At 33.5% G+C, this 20147-nt stretch overlaps 1 protein-coding gene, 1 long non-coding RNA gene, 1 other non-coding gene and 2 pseudogenes across 4 annotated transcripts in view; all 5 read right to left on the reverse strand.

Annotated features, from left to right (window-relative positions):
* Positions 1-528: 528 nt before the first annotated feature.
* On the reverse strand, positions 529-2761 carry LOC106798256 (disease resistance protein RGA2-like; annotated as a pseudogene).
* LOC106798088 (putative disease resistance RPP13-like protein 1) lies at positions 1574-4562 on the reverse strand (annotated as a pseudogene).
* Positions 4563-5694: 1132 nt separating this feature from the next.
* Positions 5695-10629, reverse strand: LOC106798089 (uncharacterized). Its single transcript, XR_001387519.3, has 2 exons — positions 8090-10629; positions 5695-8021 (listed from the first exon to the last, which is right to left on the reverse strand). It is a non-coding gene; the product is annotated as an uncharacterized lncRNA (long non-coding RNA).
* A 1715-nt stretch (positions 10630-12344) lies between these two features.
* The window catches only part of LOC100803263 (ABC transporter A family member 1), a 56933-nt gene continuing 49130 nt past the window's right edge, over positions 12345-20147 (reverse strand). Inside the window, exons 34-40 of one of the 2 annotated variants that reach the window (XM_003521124.5) lie at positions 18948-19098; positions 18313-18449; positions 18140-18214; positions 17731-18034; positions 15244-15377; positions 12731-12789; positions 12345-12649 (exon numbers count right to left, since the gene is read on the reverse strand). In XM_003521124.5, the coding sequence (XP_003521172.1) occupies positions 12568-12649; positions 12731-12789; positions 15244-15377; positions 17731-18034; positions 18140-18214; positions 18313-18449; positions 18948-19098 (942 nt within the window). In that variant the 3' untranslated portion in view covers positions 12345-12567. Of the gene's footprint in view, positions 12650-12730; positions 12790-15243; positions 15378-17730; positions 18035-18139; positions 18215-18312; positions 18450-18947; positions 19099-20147 lie in introns of those variants that run through there. The other variant, XR_001387520.3, reaches the window with a different exon arrangement.
* Positions 14081-14248, reverse strand: MIR10415 (microRNA MIR10415). Its single transcript, NR_161679.1, has one exon. It is a non-coding gene; the product is annotated as a microRNA MIR10415 (primary transcript).

The following is a 20147-nucleotide window of genomic DNA, read 5'->3' on the forward strand; positions in this document are numbered from 1 at the left end:
ATGACTACTACTGCAGTCACCACTATAATCGTCGCCGCCTTCACCCAAGTCATCAAATGTAACCAACTTTGTCGTTATGACCTTTATCGCCATTGTTGTCACCATCTTTGTTGTTATGACCTTTGTCGTTATCGTTATTGTCACCACCATGGCGTAACACCATTGCCGCCACCACCACCTCTGTTGTCAGAATCGTCATCGTCGTTGTATAGCGGTGGTAGTGGCGACAACGACAACCCTGATGGCGAAAGTGGTGACAATCATGGTGTGATGATGATGATGATGAGTTAACGATAATTGAAATATTTTAAGACATGATTTGTTTGGTGAATCTTTTAGAGATCTAATGGTTATATTATATTTTAATTTTAGTTTTTAAATATTTTAATTTTAATCATCTATTATTTTTAATCATCATATAATGGTTGTTATTAATTATTCTCATGTTTTCATATAAGACAGTGTTCTCACTAGATATATTTGATAGAAAAACTCCTCACATATATGATATACAAGAAGTGTTTGGAATCAGAAATGTAAGAATACTTTCATTGATCAACAACATACATTGTGGTTCTGATACATATTCGTGTTATTAACACAATGCTCTAACCAACTGTGTGTCATAAAATAGACTAATGTACATCACATATCTCAATGTCTCGAGAGAATATCTTTACAAATGGTGCAACTTTAATTTCTATTGTTCCATATCAAACATTTTTTGAATGAATTGGACAATTTAGCCATGGGAAAAAATTTATATTTCATACATGATCAGAATTTAAATTCAGTTTTGCTAACCTTGCAATCTCAACCGAATATGCTTCTCCATTTGAGAACGGAGTTTCCTTTCTCTTGTTTCTCCAACGGAAAGGCATCTGATGTGAGAGATGAAGGACCAATACTCACCGCATTGTGGCACACATTTTTGACATAATTCAGGACAACCATTTATGCTCAAATAGATCAATTATAGAGTTTCAAGCCAAAAGATAAGGTGCATGCATATGAGAATTGAATTTTTATCACTAAGGTTTAGGTGACTTAAATGCAAAGTGAAAGATTGTGTTTTACTAGATGAACCTTAGTTGAATAGATGCATTGGAAGTTATTTTTTATTTTAACTTCCAAGAAGAACTTATTTATTATAGTTGATGACAATCTTCACTATAAATAGAGAAGATAATTAGTGGAGAAACACAACACATGAAGAGACAGAGTGTGAGAAGAGAAATTGTGAAACAAAGTCACTTTGTTGAGAGAAAAGTGTCTTTGTGTGAAAGTGTTATCATTTCTTGTAACTATTGAATGGGGTACTCAGCTTTGTAAAGTGATACACTATTTGGGCTGAGTTACAATCTTGTAATCATTTTTGAGATAATGAAATTTTTTTGAGACAATTTTGTGGACGTAGAGGTGTCGAACTACGTTAAATTCTTATGTTTGTTATTATTTTTCCTATGGTGTAATCTTTGTTGTATTCTCACGATCCTTTGTGAGTGTGAGTAATTTTATTTGTGGGAGCATTAATTACCCAACAAAATCTTCTAGGGTGCTCATGAGGCGATGCATGTCACTTGGAAGATTTGGAGCATCTTAAGATGAGTCATTGTTATCAGCCACTCAAGAAGCATCTTAAGATTATCACAATTTAAAATTAACAATGTCTGCAAAGTGTCAGCGATTCCTTCAATCCATTGAGGCAAAGTATCTTGCCTTGGACATTGCTCAAGATGAAAATATTTCATCCTCAATCTTTGGATTTGGCCACCATAGATCAACAACAGATTTAGCTTCTTGCATCGCATAACAAACAAAACCTCTAGTTTAGGGAGAATATGAAGAAGTAAGGACTCCATGTTCCCACATGATTGAACGTACAAAACTTTAGGAGAAGAGAATTGTGACCTTCAGAACAAAAATTTCAAATTGCCGCAACATTCAAAACTCAAAGTATGAAGATTGGTTAAGCTTGCAAATTCATCTTTTGCTAGAATAGATTGTTTTGAGGTTATAAGCAATTTTTGAAGGCTGATTAACATCACTAACTCCTTCGGCAATGTTTCAGGCTCCATGAATCCTCTTAGTGACAAAAGTTGTAAATTTTGGATTTTGCATATAGAATGAGGAAGTCCTTTTATTTTGCGGTTATTTGTAAGATTGGGACCTCGCAAATGCTCCAATTTAGAAATTAAATGAGGTAGAGTCTTAAAAGAGGAATCACTTAAATCTAAAACCCATTAGTATTTGTATCTTTTTATCCATGTATTCAAAGAGGTTCACTGTCAATTCCCATTCCATGGATGGGAAAAATTTTTCACTCTTCTGGACTTATGGAACAAAGCATGGCTAAGTGAGTGATTTTCAACAACTGATAAATGCCTTATTTGCTCAGGTATGTTGCGAGTACAGGAGTTCACAGCTAAAAGCTCCTCTTTCGCAACATACAACGCAAGGTCGTGAACCAAATCATGTACTTTGAAATAATAAAGGTGGCCTAAGTCCTCAAAATCTTCAAGAAATGATCTTGAATGTAACTCATCTATATATTGTCTTGCAATATTCTCTAGCTTTTGAATATTTTTCTTCGCCTTCCTTAAATGCCCATTTGACAAAAAGAGATAAACAATTATCCATTGAAAGGCCTTTTAAAACATAAGAGGGAACAATCATTGAAGCAATTGGGTTAGTTCATGCTGTCACTAAGATTTTGCTTCCTATTGTGCCAACTTATATCAAATCTTTTAACTCTATCCATTTTGCATGATTTTCATTCCATATGTCATCAAAGACTAGTAAAAACATCTGACCAGAAAGCTTATATCTGAATGACTTTGTAGCTGGTCAATATCTAAATTGTTAATGATTTCATGTTGAGCCAGGGAAATGGTTGGAACTGAAGCATAGTTGACAATTTTAATAATTATCTGCCAAATGTCAAAGTCACCAGAGATACACACCCACATCTTCAATTGGAAAAGTTCATCCATCCTCTTGTCATTGAACACCAACTTTGAAAGTGTGGTCTTCCCCAAGCCTCCAATGCCCACTATGGGAATAACACATATACTTTTATTTCCAACACTGTCACCATGAGAGTGAGGTTGCATCAAAAGCTTGATAATTTCTTCCCTATCATTGTCCCTTCCTATCAATCCTGAAGCATCAACATGGGAATAAGCCATTTCTCTTCTTTGCACAAGTCTGTGGTCAACATCAATCCTTTTTGACCAAGCATGTTTCCATCAGCTACTATCTTATCCAATCTACTCCTAACATGTTCGATTTGATGATCCATCCTATGACAGAAAACAAGAGAATTAGACGAAGAAAAAAAGTGGCCTACCTTCATCTTGGTGCTTCCTGTAGCTTTGACAACTAGCTTTCTCATGTTTTGGCACTCAAATCCATCCAAGATATCTTCAGAATCTCAGCATACATCGAGAATCTACCTGAGCCATTCGTGCCACCCATGCTAATGCTACTTCTTCTCAGCATTTAACAACACACCTTTCACAATTGACAGTGTCTTTAATCCCTTGCAGATTCTCATACACACGATAGGCTCGAGAAGCCTCTTCATAAGCACAAGATGCAAGTTTCCCCAGCAGTGATTTAGCAATATTGATGGCAAATGATTCAGCCATGTTCTTCAGGAAAGAGCAGAAACAGAGTTGGGATACAACTTTAAGGTTGTGATGATTGTGCCTCTATGTCCATACTAGGTCATATAATATTATGACAAGTCAATCAACTGACGTGAAGGTAAAGATCAGTCAATCTATATTAATTTGAAGTTCTTTTAATCTTTGGTGAGTCTATAAGACTTACATACTACGAGAAATTACATGGTATCTATGTCAAAATGATTATGCAATTTGCATCCTCTAATCCACATACGTCCCTAGACTGCCTCATTTAATACATTACACTAATAAATTCTAGTGTGTACTAATAAGATGATCGTAGATCGTAGTGCACCTGAAATCGATCATAAGTGACTTTGGGGGGTTGTGCATCATTAATTACTTTGTCATGTTCCACAAAGATAGTCTTCTTTAGGGTGTTGTTAGGTGCAACCAACAATTTAAGTGAAGTGATAAAAATGTTCTTCACTTAAATTTTAAAAACCCTCCCTCATATCTCGTGGTTGAACAATGCCGCAGCAGCTCCATGCTTCTTCTTCCTTCGCTCTGTGTTTTCTGTCATGCCACCGCCATCCTCAGCTTTCATTGCCGCCATTGAGGTCGTCTCCACGGTTGTTGTGTCGTTTCTGCCGTCAGAGTAAGCGTTTGATGATTTTAATGGTTGCTAGTGTATGTTTAGAATCCGTATAACTCATACAGATTGGTTAATCCATATAACTCATACAGATCATCCAATCCATGTGAGTTATATGGATTAACCAATTCGTATAACTCATACGGATTACCTAATCTGTATAAGTCATACAGATCACTCAATCCATATTAGTTATACGGATTAACCAATCTGTATAACTCATACGGATTACCTAATCCGTATGTTTTATTTTTTTTAATTATAAATATATTAATTTGATTTTGTATATAAATAGTTATTGTTTTTAATTTAATTATAAACATATTATTTTGATTTTTGTTTTTTAATAGTTAATGTTTTTATTTTTTTAATTATAAATATATTAATTTGATTTTTTTTCTAAATATTTAATGTTTTATTTTTTAATTATAAATATCTTAATTTGATTTTTGTTTTTAAATAGTTAATGTTTTTTAATTATAAATATATTAATTTTATTTTTGTTTTTAAATAGTTATTGTTTTTTTATTAAGTATAAATATATTATTTGGAATTTTGTTTTTAGATAGTTATTGTTTTTTTAATTAAAATATATTATTTTGATTTATGTTTTTAAATAGTTATTTTTTTTAATTATAAATATATTAATTTTTTAAAATAGCTATTGTTTTTTAATTATAAATATATTATTTTGAATTCGGTTTTTAAATAGTTATTCTTTTCTAATTAAAAATAGATTATTTTGATTTTTGTTTTTAAATAGTTATTGTTTTTTTAAATTAAATATATTAATATATTTATTATATATTAGTTTTTTTGTAAAAAAAAAATAGGCAAGGAGACATATTTCTTGTTATTTAATTTAATTAATTAATTATCGTCAGTTTTTTAAGTTGCTTTTTAATAAAGAAGTTATTTTGATTATGTAAAAGTAATTAAAAATATATTTTAATATATATGTATATATAATAATTTTTTTATTTATGAATTATTAAATAGTAATTGATTGAAGTATTGTTTGAATTTTGATATAAACTGTTATGCTGGTTTAAATGTGCATATTATGGTTAGAACCAGAGGTTTGGGTCGGGCTTTAGATAGGGTTATAGGAAGAGTCCTGGGGAAAGAAGTAAATCGTGATTCAGATGAAGCTTCCTAGTGGTGAAGGCCCACAACATTTGCACGTAGGCAACGAGAAGCTGTCCTTGTTGCTGAGGATGTTCAGCATGTGGATCACGCAGTTGACGAGGTCTATGAACAACTTGAAGAAGTAGCTGTTGATGATGAAGTTGCTGATGCCGAGGGTTTTTCAGGTGGGCTACATGACACATCAGTTCTGACTGCCTATGTTGATCATGTTGTCGTCATTGTTTGGAATGGAAAAGTATTTATATTTTTAAATAAATTATATTTTAATAAGTATTTGTTATTATTGTTAAAATGATTTGATTTCTTTTAGGAACATCTAGAATTGAAGCTATCCTCCCATGGAAGGAAGTTTAGAAATTTAGCAGACCTACTGCATAGATGGAAGGCTTAGTTGCTGCCATAAGATTAAGTCCTCTGATTGCATGTTCCTTGGACACTGGCGATCGGGGACTTATATCGGCATTTGCGGAAAGGTGACATAAGGAAACTAGCAGTTTTCATCTTACTGTAGGAGAGGTGACTATCACTCTCAATGATTTGGCCTCTTTGCTTCATCTGTTCATCATAGGCACCTTCCATAGCTTCGAGACTCTTCATGTTGACAAAGCGGTGTTGTTGTAGTTGAATTACTTGAGGTGAGTGCATATGAAACAAGAGCTGAGACAGTACAATATCATGGGGCATATGTTCGACTATCATGGCTACGAGACATTTATCATAGCAAATGTGATGTCAGACACCAGACTGTAGTAGCTTGGGCTTACCTGTTGCATTTGCTAGGTTTCACTCTTTTTGCTAATAAGAGTGCAACACATGTGCATGTGGTGTTCTTGGATGCCTTTCGAGACCTCACCCAAAATGGAAGCTACAAATGGGGAACTGCCGTCCTAATGCATATGTATGACAATTTGAATGATGCATCTAAGAGCAACGCCAGACAACTTGCAAGATATATCACACTATTACAGGTAATTATAATTGATTTTTTTTTTTTTGTTCTTTGATGTTGACTTTATGAACATTTTCCTTTTGTTTTGAAAATATGTGTAGTGTTGGATTTATGAGCATTTTCTTTTTGTTGCTAAGGTTATTACTATTGAAGACTATCATGAGAGGAAACCATGTGTCTGCCGCTGGAACTCTGGGAAGGCATTTCTAGTGTCGATGTCTTGCAAGCGTCTAGATAGATTGGCGTCTGATGGTGTTTGCTGGATGTGTTACGGTGATCATCGTGCAGTTAGAGAGTTCGAGCTAATTTCTTTGTTTTCTGGACATATCTGATGGGGTCTAGTTGTTGTCATACACCGACCAGAGAAGGTTGTGCGGCAAGTTGGGTATGTTTAGAATATTCCTCCACATTCTTCGGCATCAAGATTATGCTTAGAAGATATTGACGATAGATTGATGCATTTTTTTGAGTACCTTACACATGTGGGTCAGATTTGTGTTGTGCTTGGACATTGTGTAGCAGACTACATTGATTGATTCTACATGATTTCTCATCCCTTCATGAGACCGACATAACCCGGAGATCCAGCTAGACATCTACCTGTCATGCAAGATGACACATATGTTGAACCAGATATTCCTCAGTACCCGATGGCGGCAGCAACTATGGAGGAAGCACTTGCACTTGCAGATGCTTGCCAAGCAATAGCTGAAAGGTTAGAACGGTTGTTGAACCTGAGGATAGCGACAAAAGGTACAGAAGCATATAGTGTTATGGAAGACTTTCTAAGGATCGCCAGAGGTGTCACTGTGGAATGCATATGTGAGGTCGTGACGAAAATGGCATATGGGAGACACATGAAGGCATTTTGATTTTTTTAGGAAATGTTTAGACAGTGTTTATCATTTTACTTTATTTGACAATATTTTTATTTGACAAATTTTATTTGACATGTTTTTTATATTAGTATCGAACGCGTATATCATAGGTCGTGAATTAAACCATAAACCCTATATTAGACACATAAAAAAACCTAAGTTTTGAATTAACACTAAACCCTAACTTGTAACACTAAACCCTAGGCAGTAAAACCCCTCATTTGTGATGCACCACTCAACCGTTTGAAAGTAAAGTATAATGGATAATTATATGAATTTCCAATGAAAAAGTTGTATATTATTGTAATACATGATAATTACATAAGTAGTTAAATCTTCACTCTTCACTTAAATCAACATAGTATGTTTTCAACATCAACAAAATTTTACTAATATATGGAATTGGTCACTACTTTGTCTAATGATGACAATGTCTAGACCATAACAAAGCTAGATGCGGTAAGGGACAACGGTCTCTTAAAAAAACTTGTTACATATGCACAAACAATTTCAAATTATTATAACACAATTTATTTCGTAAATTAAAAAACAGGATTATGATGCATTTACCTAAACAAAATAATTGTCATGCACATGACCGATATATATTACGTGATGCACAGAACAATCTGTTGGTGATTGACTTCTAAAAGGAAAAACGTCATGCTTTGTTAGAGAGATAGAGAAACAAGGATGATATTATACCTTGATGCAATGATATATCCCTTGTCGATTATATTCATCCACTTATCCATGGTAACCTGCATGTTATTTTATGATTACATTTATTTAAACTAAATTTTAACTAAAAAAAATAGAAATTACATACCATGGATAATCCATCAACAAGTAGGGACCCCTTTAATTCCTCAGATCTGTTTATGCCACCAATGAGGTTGATATACTCATAAGACCATTTGGCAAGTTCTTTAAACAAATGGTTGTGCACCAAAGACCCTGAATCTTCACCTATACCGAATAAGACAACAATTGCACGATATCCACAGTTACTGTCAGTTTTGACATTGACAATGTTTTCAAAGAAATCATGAATTCACGGATGAAATTGATCCAACATCGGCATAGTCCTTCTTGGAATTGCTTGGTCAGATGATGATCCACTACGTTTGACTGAAGAATTACTATTTCACATAGAATGTAGAGCATTAACATACTCCTAATAAGACGAATCACGCTTTGTTGATCTTTGATGTTTGGTCATTGGTTTCTTCAGGGTAGGCAATTTCCCAAAATTTACTCTTTAGAGTAACTTTGCCACAAACATCACTTGAAACCGCTTGGATATGGTTTCTATCTCTTCTGTTATGCTAACCTCAGGCTTAGATAATCCTTGATCTAAAAAACTTAACCTTCGCCAAAACATATGGATTACACCTAAAGGTATGCTACTGACAACATATCTAGATGGCTCGCATGTACAAGGAAGACCATGAGTAGTTCTCATTACACAACCACAACGAGAACACAAGCTTATACTCAACAGAAAACTGGTTTAAAGAATACCTTGATACCATGCCAAGTAGTTTTTTTGTATAAGGTAATTTTAAAAACATGTACAAGCACATGTGTACTTGTCTCAAAAGATGCCTTAATTTCAGTGTGTTCCAGCATGATCATGTTGTTCATGGTTTCTCAAACATTACATAGGTCTCCAAGGATATTTTGTAGTAGTCTTTTTAAAACACAATGAGCAGATTCAACCCTGCATGTGAAATACACAAAAAATAATAAACAAATATAAGTATTTTTATCCATTTAAGTCCATAAATCGTAATTAAAAAATGACAATTTTCATGCTTGTTTGTTGTTATGTTTCCTATGTGCATAATCTTATTCGTCCAGACTTTAACAAATTTTTCTTTATGGGTAATTATCCATGTTTGGTTGACATAGTCAACCAACATTGACCATGGTGAACAAGAAATTTCAAACTTCTTAAGGCAATCATGTAACTAATCCTCAGAAGGACAATCAACCAAACTCTCCTAGGCATCCATCACATAATCTCATTCATTTTTTTTACCAACCAGAGATTTACACTTTGCCTTGACATTCTTGTCAATGTGAAACCTACACAACAAGTTGGTACATTCAGGGAATACAGTTTTCACTGCATTCATCAATGCTAGATGTCTATCAGTAACAATAACTTCAGAAAGGGCAGCACGTCTAAGAAAATGACCTCAACACTATTCTAGAATCCATACCACATTATTTAAATATTTTCCCTCCAAATAGGAAAAACCAGCACAGAACGTAATCCCCATTGATGTCATACCAACAAAGTCAAGTAACGGAAGTATGTACTTATTTATTTTGTAGGTACTATCTATCAAAAATACCAAATTACAGGCATTGCATAACTTCATTGCATCAGGATGACACCAGAAGATATCATGTACAACATCTTTATCTTTTAATCTATGCCTGTGAATATACTAATCTCGTTCAAAAAGCTTCATTAGTTGTTGCATTTCAGTATCATTGCCTTTTATGGAAGAATGGTATACACTTTTTACATTGTATATTTGTTTGATTGTTGTATAACTATTGGCATTATGCTCCTTCAGCATTAGTAGAATATTTCTTGATTTCACCATTGACTTTGTTATATCAACAATAATCATTTTTTCATCCTTAGTCAATTGACTAGCGTATGGATGTCCAACTAATGACTTTACCATTTCATGATTGTGACCCCCACACATTAACTTCACCATCCATCCTTGGCCTCCAACCACTAGTTTTCCACGCAGTTTAAAGGGACACCCACATTTCCTACTATCAATATCTCTTCTCACAAAATATTTCTTCCTAGACCTATATTGATCACTGCTTTCACAACCAATTAAGACAAATGAAGTCCTTCCTCTCATATCAATGTTCGTGTCTGACCTCATAATGAGTGTTAGAAAACCAATTTCATAAGCAACAGCTCAAGCCCAATTCAAAACATCATCATAGGTAACAAACACCTACAATGCTATCCAAACATCTTTACTCTTCAACAAACATTCAATAACTTAGTTTAACAACAAAAAATCATATTAATACCTGAGAAGTATTGAACGCATCAGAACAATCAACATGTTCTAATTTCACACCAGCTTCGTCTTCATTTTGTTAATTCATGTCAACTTCTTCAGACATTATACTGTCATACTTCCACTAATCTTCGTCCATTTTAACATTTTAACAAGACATTCAAAAATTTCAATCACAAACAAACGATCCCTAATCACACCATACATATACTATCACACAAAATCCTAAGTATTTTTTTTACTACATTTAATAATATAAAACATTAAAATTGATAACCCAAATATTAAAAACTAATAACATCAACTTTTTCTACTTAAAATTCATAACTATATAATACATTAAAAAATTATAACCGAACCATATGTACTAAAATAAATTATATTATTGAACTTAATTCTAATTCATCAAATTATAAACACAAAAATCAATCAATTTTAGACCACACCGACTCAAATAAATTATACATAAATTATAAGTGTAAATTATTTTACAATTAATATCATTTTCAAAATATAAAACAAATACTTACAAATTAATTATCAAACTATACTTATTTAAAAATATTTAAAATAATAATACTAATTACATTTCAAATAAACAAATAATTTTTTTACACATTAATTTTTATAACAATCATATTAATATATTTATAATTTAAAAAAATAAAAAACTAAATATTTTTTAATTTTAAATTAAAAAATATTATAAATCCGTATAACGCATACAGATCCGTATGAGTTATACGGATTGGACAATTCGTATGCGTTATCCAGATTGAATAATTTACGAATTCTTTAATTTGCAAGTCTTATACGCAGAAAATAAATAAAACAAAAAACACGATGTACCTCTATTAACAACCACCCTCAACCACCGCCACAACCACCACTTGCCGATATACCTCTGTAACACTTTCACCTCGACTGAAATGGCCACAATGCACCTCTCTTTTCACAAAAATGAAAAAACGAGAAGAAACTAAGACAATGAACAAATGAATGCATTAAAAACGTTAAACAAAAAGGTAAAAGAAGAAATCAGACAAGGATATTTTTAAAATACTCATTTATTGCTGGGTGCACAAGCAATATGGCTGGTGCACCTAGCAACACCCTCTTCTTTAAAGCAACGTATCCATTTTGAAAATAAAGGACGTGCATCATTGAATAGAAAATTGAAAAGATTCTCCAATATCAGCCTAAAATAAGAAATTGTAAATGCAATGCAATAAGGCTGACATAAATAAGAATCGGGCAATTGTTTTACTACACCTCTTTTTACTTATTCACCCACCTTTTACTTTTTTTTTCTCTTTGTATTCACCCACCATTTTAAAAATACTTTTTTTGCTTGATAATCCATTCCAATGATGACAGAACAAGTTTCCACTTCTTGAACATTGGAAATTGGAATATGGTTAGAGTATAACAAAAGGACAAGTTCAGAACTTCATATTCACGTCATTGTCAAAGCCACATAGACGATTATAATTGGAATATAGTTTGTCTAATAAAAGGACAAGTTTTGAACATCATACGTCTTTGTCAAAAATCAACCGTAAACTGCCTTTAAGTAGAGAATGCCACGTTTAGAAAAATCATTTTTCAGAATTGTTAAATTTTAACACATTCAAAATTTAATTTACATAACACTTCCAGAATTTAGTTTCCAAAATATATCAATCGCATTCCGGAAATTAAATTCCAAAACTTGTACCCACAACCAAAAATACATTCTGAAAACTAATTTCCAGAAAAATGATATATATTTGGGGGGAAAAAATGGCGGAACACAATTGCCTAAGAATTAAGAAGTTTGGAGGATATTTTTTCAGTACTCTTACAGGGACTAGTAGATGGCTGCAGTGTGCTTCGCAACAAGCAAGGAGAACCATCTCAGCAAGGGAAGATGAAAAATGATTCTGCCGAACTCTCCCTATTTTCCACCATTGGGTGTTGGAATGGAACAAAACAAATTGAAGATAATCCCAATATGGATTATCCTCAACAAAACTTAAGTTTCTAGAGCAATTAGATTGATTAAGGATCTTAGTACTGTAAATATATTTACAATTAACGGCACTATAATTATCGATTGTACAATATACATGGCCTTAGAATCTCGCTCAATGCCGTCTTAATTCTAGCCGGGGAAGTGAAAGAATGTCATCATTTTGATACATTTAACACATTATAACCAACAAGCAGCATTTTATGAAAGGAATTGTAAAATGAGGACACTTCATGGATTAGCTGCAAAATGATTAAATATTGTCTCGAGAGTTGATTGGCTGATGCTGTACTCTGCAATCCCTAATCTATTTCTGTAAAAGATATTTAGGTAGAATTTAGTCACTTTGTTTAACAAGAGCATGGAAAATAAACAACTGGGCCCTTGTATTTACCTGTTTCTTTCAAGAAGTCCAAAAACATCTGCTAGGGAAAAATCTTCATTATATGGTAACTGCAGTAAACAAAAGATGAATTACTACATGTATTAGACTAAGAAAGTTGTAGATGAAAAACTATGTTCTCCTGTGGAGAATTCTACATTAAATAGTGCTCATACAATTTGATTTCTACATTTGTGCATTAAATAGTCAATCTGCAATAAATGTTATCCTACAACTGAGATAACTAATTAAGGAGATAATTATAGCTGTATAATCACGTAAGATCTATTGTTTTGAATGACCAACAAATATGAGTCAATAATAACAAATATTCTGCAATTTGTGTTAATTAATAACTAATATTTTGCTAATCAATTCCATTGACATCTCCCCTCAAATTGATGCTGGTAAGTCTAAAAGCATCAATTTGCTGACTAGGAAATTATAGCGCTAACGTGTCAAGGATTTTGTGAGAATTTCAACGAATTGAACAGATGTAGAAACATGAGGTAAGGTGATAACTCGATGATCATAGCCTCCCGGATTGAATGACAATCAACCTCTATGTGCTTCGTTCTTTCATGGTAAACAAGATTTGTGACAATTTGAATGACACTTGTATTGTCAGCATGTAGTGGAATTGGTTTTGCTTGCGAAAAACCAAGCTTTGAAAGGAGACTGCGTAGCCAAATAATCTCAGAGAATGCAGCAGACATGGTGCGGTATTCAGAGTCTTGTTTCTTGCATTTCCAAGAGATTGGATCTTCCCCTAAGAACATACACCAGCAAGTAGTGGATTTCCGTGTGTCTGGACATCCAGCCCAATCAGAATCACTATATGCTTGAAGTTGTGTTGATGCACCAGTGAGGAAGAAAAGACCACGGCTGGAAGTACCAAGTAGATACTTAATAATACGGAGTACTGCTGAAAAGATGCAAATGCCGACGAAATTGCATGAATTTGCTAACTGTGTGGACAGCAAATGAGATGTTTGGTCTGGTGATGGTTAGGTAAATAAGACTTTCAACCAACTTATGATAGAAAGTTGGGTCACCATGTTGAAGAAACATATAGATCTATTTTTCTCGTCTATTTGTAATTTAAACCTGTTCTTTCACTTTGAACCTCTAACATAGATATCAAGTAAAAGAGGGACCCAAATCCCACTTACTATAGGGCAAAAAGGCATACCTTAAATTATGTGCTCTGGTTAGAATAAAACTATTAATGGACTTTCACCAATTGGGAAAAACTCAAGCCCCACATTGACTAGAGATAGTGTCAAGATAGAGTATATAGATGGAGGACAACTCTCACCCTATGAGCTAGCTTTTGGGGTTGAGATAGGTCCAAACCCACATTCTAAGATGATATCAGAACCTATCTTAGATCCATTCAAAAGTCTAAGTTCCACATTGGCTAGAGATAATGCCAAGATAGAGTATATAAGTGGAGGATAACCCTCACCCTATGAGCTAACATTTGATGTTGAATTAGATCCAAACTCACATTCTAAGATCACCCAATAGCTCAAGTGTTTGGGATAGTTGATTTATGACTTTGTATTAAAGCCTAAAAGACCATGTGGTCTAGAAGAATTTGATCCTTGTTGCTCCCATTCTTTTATATAAAATTTAAATTTTAGCACAAGGGTAGACTAGCACATTATCCACGCTTCATGTCTCAAAGGGCCTTCGCATAAAGGGACATGACTTCTAAACCATTCATGTGCTTTCACCCAACAACTGTATTGTTTGGAATTTGTTGGTTCATGACATCTAAAGTAAAGTTAAACCGATTTATTTAACTCAATATAAATCAAATCTGGGATTGCTTCCTTGCCCAAAGGAGAACCCCTGGAACTCCGTTGATGCCAGTGCCACCACAGGCAGCTTCCGCTTCATGCACCAAGGCCTTGCTGCCTCCACCTCCCCACTCTGTTCATGTGGTATTCTCACTCCCATTCCAGCAGATTTAGAGTAATTTTCAACAATACATACGGGAAAAACCTGAATTTATTTCCTCTGAAAAATAAAATCAACAATACATAGGTGCTAGATTAAGGGAGAAAACAGATATTAGTGAGGGCAAGAATTGAGATGAAATTAGGGTATCTAAAAGATATTTTTGATAAAGAAGGTGAGAAAGGAGAAACTCTTAAATTAGTTTATCTAAAAGATTCTATTTTTAAAATTTTCTTCATTAAAATAAAGATCCTTTTATTTTTTTAGAGCTTTTTGTGAATAAATTATGACATGGGGTTGTAGCAAACATACAATGATAGTTAATGCCGTTTCTACAATTACCAAAGAAATGGGGAGAAAATCCACGAAAGGTGGGATTTTCATATTTGTATGGCGTTTGTTTCCCCGAATACCTAACAAATTAGTTAGAAAGTGAAACTACTAACTAGTCTACTTCTAATTTAAATGATTATATATTACACAGGCATTCAGATAATAAGATTAGAAGATTTTTCAATCATAACATTTTAACGTAAAAATTTGTGGAATCTCAAAAATACCTGATATCTGATGCTCAAACCATTGCACCCTTGGCATCTTGCCCCACGAAATGAAGAGAGAATAAAAGAATCAATTTCTGAGAATTTTTGTTTAGACAGCCACCACTCAGAAAATACTGGCAATGGAATGCCACCTGATCACAACACAATAGAAAGGGGGGAATTAACACTAGAGTAGAATTTATGTATTTTTTAAGATTTAGAAATAAAAAAGGTCATTATGTTATCTAACATGTATGAAATGTAAGTTTGATTCTTTACCTTTCTATAAGTCAAAAATAAATTTGAGTATAAAGGATTTACGAAGAATTTTGCACAGTACGAAGTATGAACTATAAACAAGATATTTTAGTCTCTCCAAAAAGCTGACAGAAGTGAAAACCATCATGTGATTCGCATTGATTTTTTAATTCAATACACACAAGGCATGAGTGGAATTTGTACAGCCTAAGCTGCACCTAAGTTATGTACTCGTGAAAGCTGGAGGTATAAATATGTCTTGCCTTGAGATCCTCACCTAGTGGGATAAAGTTTTGTTGTTGTCTTGAGCTATATCTAAGTTATCTACATGACGGCTTACTGACACATAATAACAAAAATGGAAAGTGTACCAGATAATATTTGGATATTCGTGAAAAATAATTTCACACAATTTACAGAAAAGTTAATTTTTAGTATTTAATAAGGTTGATCCAAGGGTAAAGCAACTAAAGCTCAAGTTTTAGGCCATCAACAAAAAAATATTTTCTATTTAGTTTTTTAAAGTAAAAAGGCCACATATGATAACAAAAAGTCTAATACAAAACTCTGTTATTTAATTTAAAAACTAAAGGGAGACTTATGCAAATTTGAAAACAAGAGGGGATTAGTATGTAGTGGAAGTTTAAGACAATGGACATTTTTTTTCCTTTCATAACAAGAAAATAGATAATTGTATTTTTGTTAAACCAGAGGATAGAGCTTTATGGTTTATTTAATTTTAGAAGAAAATAATCTTTCTTTAGTTTCTTATTATTGATTGACCATGATTCAGAATTAGACTAGAGTTATATAGGAAGGGGAGGGCTAGGAGAAATCCTAACGACTTTGATTACAAAAACAAAAAAATATTTTCTATTTAGTTTTTTAAAGTAAAAAGGCCACATATGATAACAAAAAGTCTAATACAAAACTCTGTTATTTAATTTAAAAACTAAAGGGAGACTTATGTAAATTTGAAAACAAGAGGGGATTAGTATGTAGTGGAAGTTTAAGACAATGGACATTTTTTTTCCTTTCATAACAAGAAAATAGATAATTGTATTTTTGTTAAACCAGAGGATAGATCTTTATGGTTTATGTAATTTTAGAAGAAAATAATCTTTCTTTAGTTTCTTATTATTGATTGACCAGGATTTAGAATTAGACTAGAGTTATATAGGAAGGGGAGGGCTAGGAGAAATCCCTAACCACTTTGATATTATGTGCCCTCTTTGTGGATGTCAGCATGAGGAGGCTGGGCACCTTTTCTTTCATTGCAAAATGACTAGGGGGCTTAGGTGGGAATCCATGTGCTGGATTCAGGCTATAGGACCTTTCTCAGCTGATCCTGCTAACCACTTTATCCAATTCTGTGATGGATTTGGTGCAGGGAGAAATCTTAGTAGGAGGGGCGGGTGGTGGATTGCCTTATCTATTACAATCTGGCAGCATAGGAATTCCTTTCTGTTTCATGGCATTCCTTTTGAACCTCAGAAGGTGCTGGATGATGCATTAATTCTAGCTTGGTCCTGGCTTAAATGTGGAGAGAAAGGTTTCAATACATCATTTAACCATTGGTCTACCAATCTTATGATGGCCTTTGGTTAAATTTCTGTTTATATGTATTGGGGTCCTTGTGCTGGGTTATTGTTGGGTTTGTTTTGCTTTTTGGAAGGTGGCACTTTTGTGTCTTGTATCTGTTATTTTCAGTACCTCTGGTACTGTTCTGTTTAATATTAATATACATATTTTTGCCTTCCAAAAAAAAATAAAAAAATACAAGGGAATGTTTAATCAATAAATATCATGACATCTTATTATTTTTAGTCAAAGCATAATCTCAAGATAAATTTAAATTTAAATTAACACATGTATGTATCACCATGAGAAATATCATGACATTTTTAATCATGGTTTATCAATAAATTTAAAACTATCATGTCCAAAGGGCGTGATAATTTAAATTTGAAATAAAGATTATCATGACATTTTAGTATTTATAATCAAAGCATAATAAGGATTTGATTAACACATGTATGTATCACCATGAGAAAAAGCTTGTAAATACTAAAACACATTAAACACAACAATAATTCATTATTAAAAAATTAAGAGAATGAGACTAAGAGATGCATGACCTTTTGCAGGTATACATACACATTTTCCACCGAGAAAAAAGGATTGTTAACTTCCTGAAAATTTTTTAATGATAAGAAGCAAAGCCTTCAATGGAAGATTCACACGTACCATCTCGAAACAGTTGTTCTGATAACTGTTCCTGAGAAGCTCCATCACAGACAGGTGTACCAGAGATTAGTGTTTTTACTCTTTCTTCATTGTCAAGCCAGCGCCCAATTAAGCCTATCATTTCTCGTGTCAAGCTAATCTCCGCAATGGATGTATTTCCTGATGTGACGGAGTCAGTGCCCCCAATGCAAATTTCAAGGTCATTAAGTAAGCTTCTAGGATGAGAAGGGACATCAAGAAGTCTTTCTTGAATAGCTTGGCAGAGGTTTTGCAAGTCTGCAGAACTCACTTCAGTAGGTTTGACCTGGAAACAGGGAAACAGAGAATTACATATTTGAAGATGCTTTTGTCAAGGAAAAATGAGGAAGCACAAAGAAACTGTGCCTTTTGTTACTGTAACCATGAATACCTCTAGTTCCAGATGATTCCCAAATCTTGTTTTTAGATGCTGTGGACTTCCAATGCATCGTAATCGTCCACCAACCTTCAGAAAAACACAAATGATACAAAATAATGGGTATATGTCTGTGGGTGCAAGGAAGGGCCTCAAGAATTTGAAGAGAAACAAAAATAAGCTTGTACCATTATCCCTATTCTGGTACATAAGGCTTGAGCTTCATTCATGCTGTGAGTAGTAAGAATTACTGCAGTCTTTCCTCGCCTTGTTGAGATCCTAGATATTACATCCCACATGAACCTTTTGGCAATGGGATCCATACCTAGAAATATAGAAAATTAGTGATAATATTTTTTCAATTCATCAAGCATAGCAATATGTCTCACATAGCTGTACACCAAAAAAAAAAAAAAATTGTCTCACATAGCTAATCTATATGTAGCTTAAAAAACTCTTTTTCCTGAAATGAGGTCCAGATGCTGTGATGAAAATCACAAAGACCTAAGCTATGACCAAAGACTGGAGAACATGCCCCTTCACTTCAAAGCTCACTGGGCTTGAGACAAGATTAACAAATAAAAATGCAGAAAATATTTTAAACAAAAATTGACCATAGAATTGAAGCCAACAAGTATTGAGTTCTAGACCACTTGGAGAACTGGGATTTATAGCATCTCAAGGAACCAAATGAACTAAAAGCTTAGGCTTTTAAATCGAGGAACCAAGATTTTTTTTAATGCAATTCTAAAAATTAAAATGTATAAAAGGCATTTTCATTATGTTTAGAGAAAATGATAATTGAGAATAACTATTATTGTACCTGTGGATGGCTCATCAAGAATGACAATAGGAGGATCTCCAATCATTGCAATTGCAACAGACAGTTTTCGTTTATTCCCTCCACTAAGTGAAAATGATGGTTTATTAGCATGCTTCAATAAGTCAAATTCTGTCAACTTTTCCATAACAACCTGCGTAAATAATCATAGGCAATGAAGGACAATATATAATATATAATACATGCTATATAATATATAATATAAAACAAATGATAATGTTTGTGATGGCAGGCATATCATATGTGGATTTTCCCTTCCATCACAAAGAAGACACAGCCCATCGTTATTAAGCTCTAAAATTTGGTGTGCAAAGTATCGATGGGAATTTTTAGAATATGGGTTTGGGCCTAACTCAACCCCAAAAGCTAACTCATAGGATGAGGGTTGCCTCTCACTTACATATTCTATCTTGACACTATCTCTAGCCAATGTGAGACTTGGGTTTTTTTCAGTACACCCCCTCACGTCCAACACTTTTGGGTTTGGTGCGTGGATATCCATTAAATGGGTCTATTGGGAAAACCAAAAGTCCCACATTAGCTAGATAAGACAAAGATAGAATATATAAGTAGGGGACAACCTTCACCACATGAGCTAACTTTTAGGGTTGAATTAGGCTCAAACTCACATTCCAAGATGGTATCAAAGTCTATCCTAGATCCATTAAACAGGTCATTCACCATATTATCCACGCACCTATCTCAAAAGTGATGGGCGTGAGGAGTGTATTGGAAAAAACCTAAGTCTCACATTAACTAGATAAGGCAAAGATAAAATATACAAGTGAGGGTCAACCCTCACCCCATGAGTTAGCTTCTAGGGTTGAGTTAGGCTCAAATTCGCATTCCAAGAGAAATCAAGAAAACAAAAGCATTTAAAGCATATCTTATTTTTTTTTGAATTTGCTCCAGGTGTAAGATAAATTTGAACCGAAGTGAGTAGGCTTTGGAGAAAATAGTGAATAGGAAGTCACTTGTGCTACCATACTTTAGATCAATGTTGGCCACCACTTAGTGCTTTTAAGTTTTATGTCATAATATGCCATTATTTCAAGAGTTGAGGAATGGTTGATATGACGAGAGAGTTCTTATTTATCTTAAGTAGGTAAATTAATTCTAATTATTATTTCTTAATATATATTTCATGCCTTTTACATTTTGCATCCTTAGAGGATTCAAGAT

Source organism: Glycine max, chromosome 3 (assembly GCF_000004515.6).
Source record: "Glycine max cultivar Williams 82 chromosome 3, Glycine_max_v4.0, whole genome shotgun sequence".
NCBI classification, from domain to species: Eukaryota; Viridiplantae; Streptophyta; class Magnoliopsida; order Fabales; family Fabaceae; genus Glycine; species Glycine max.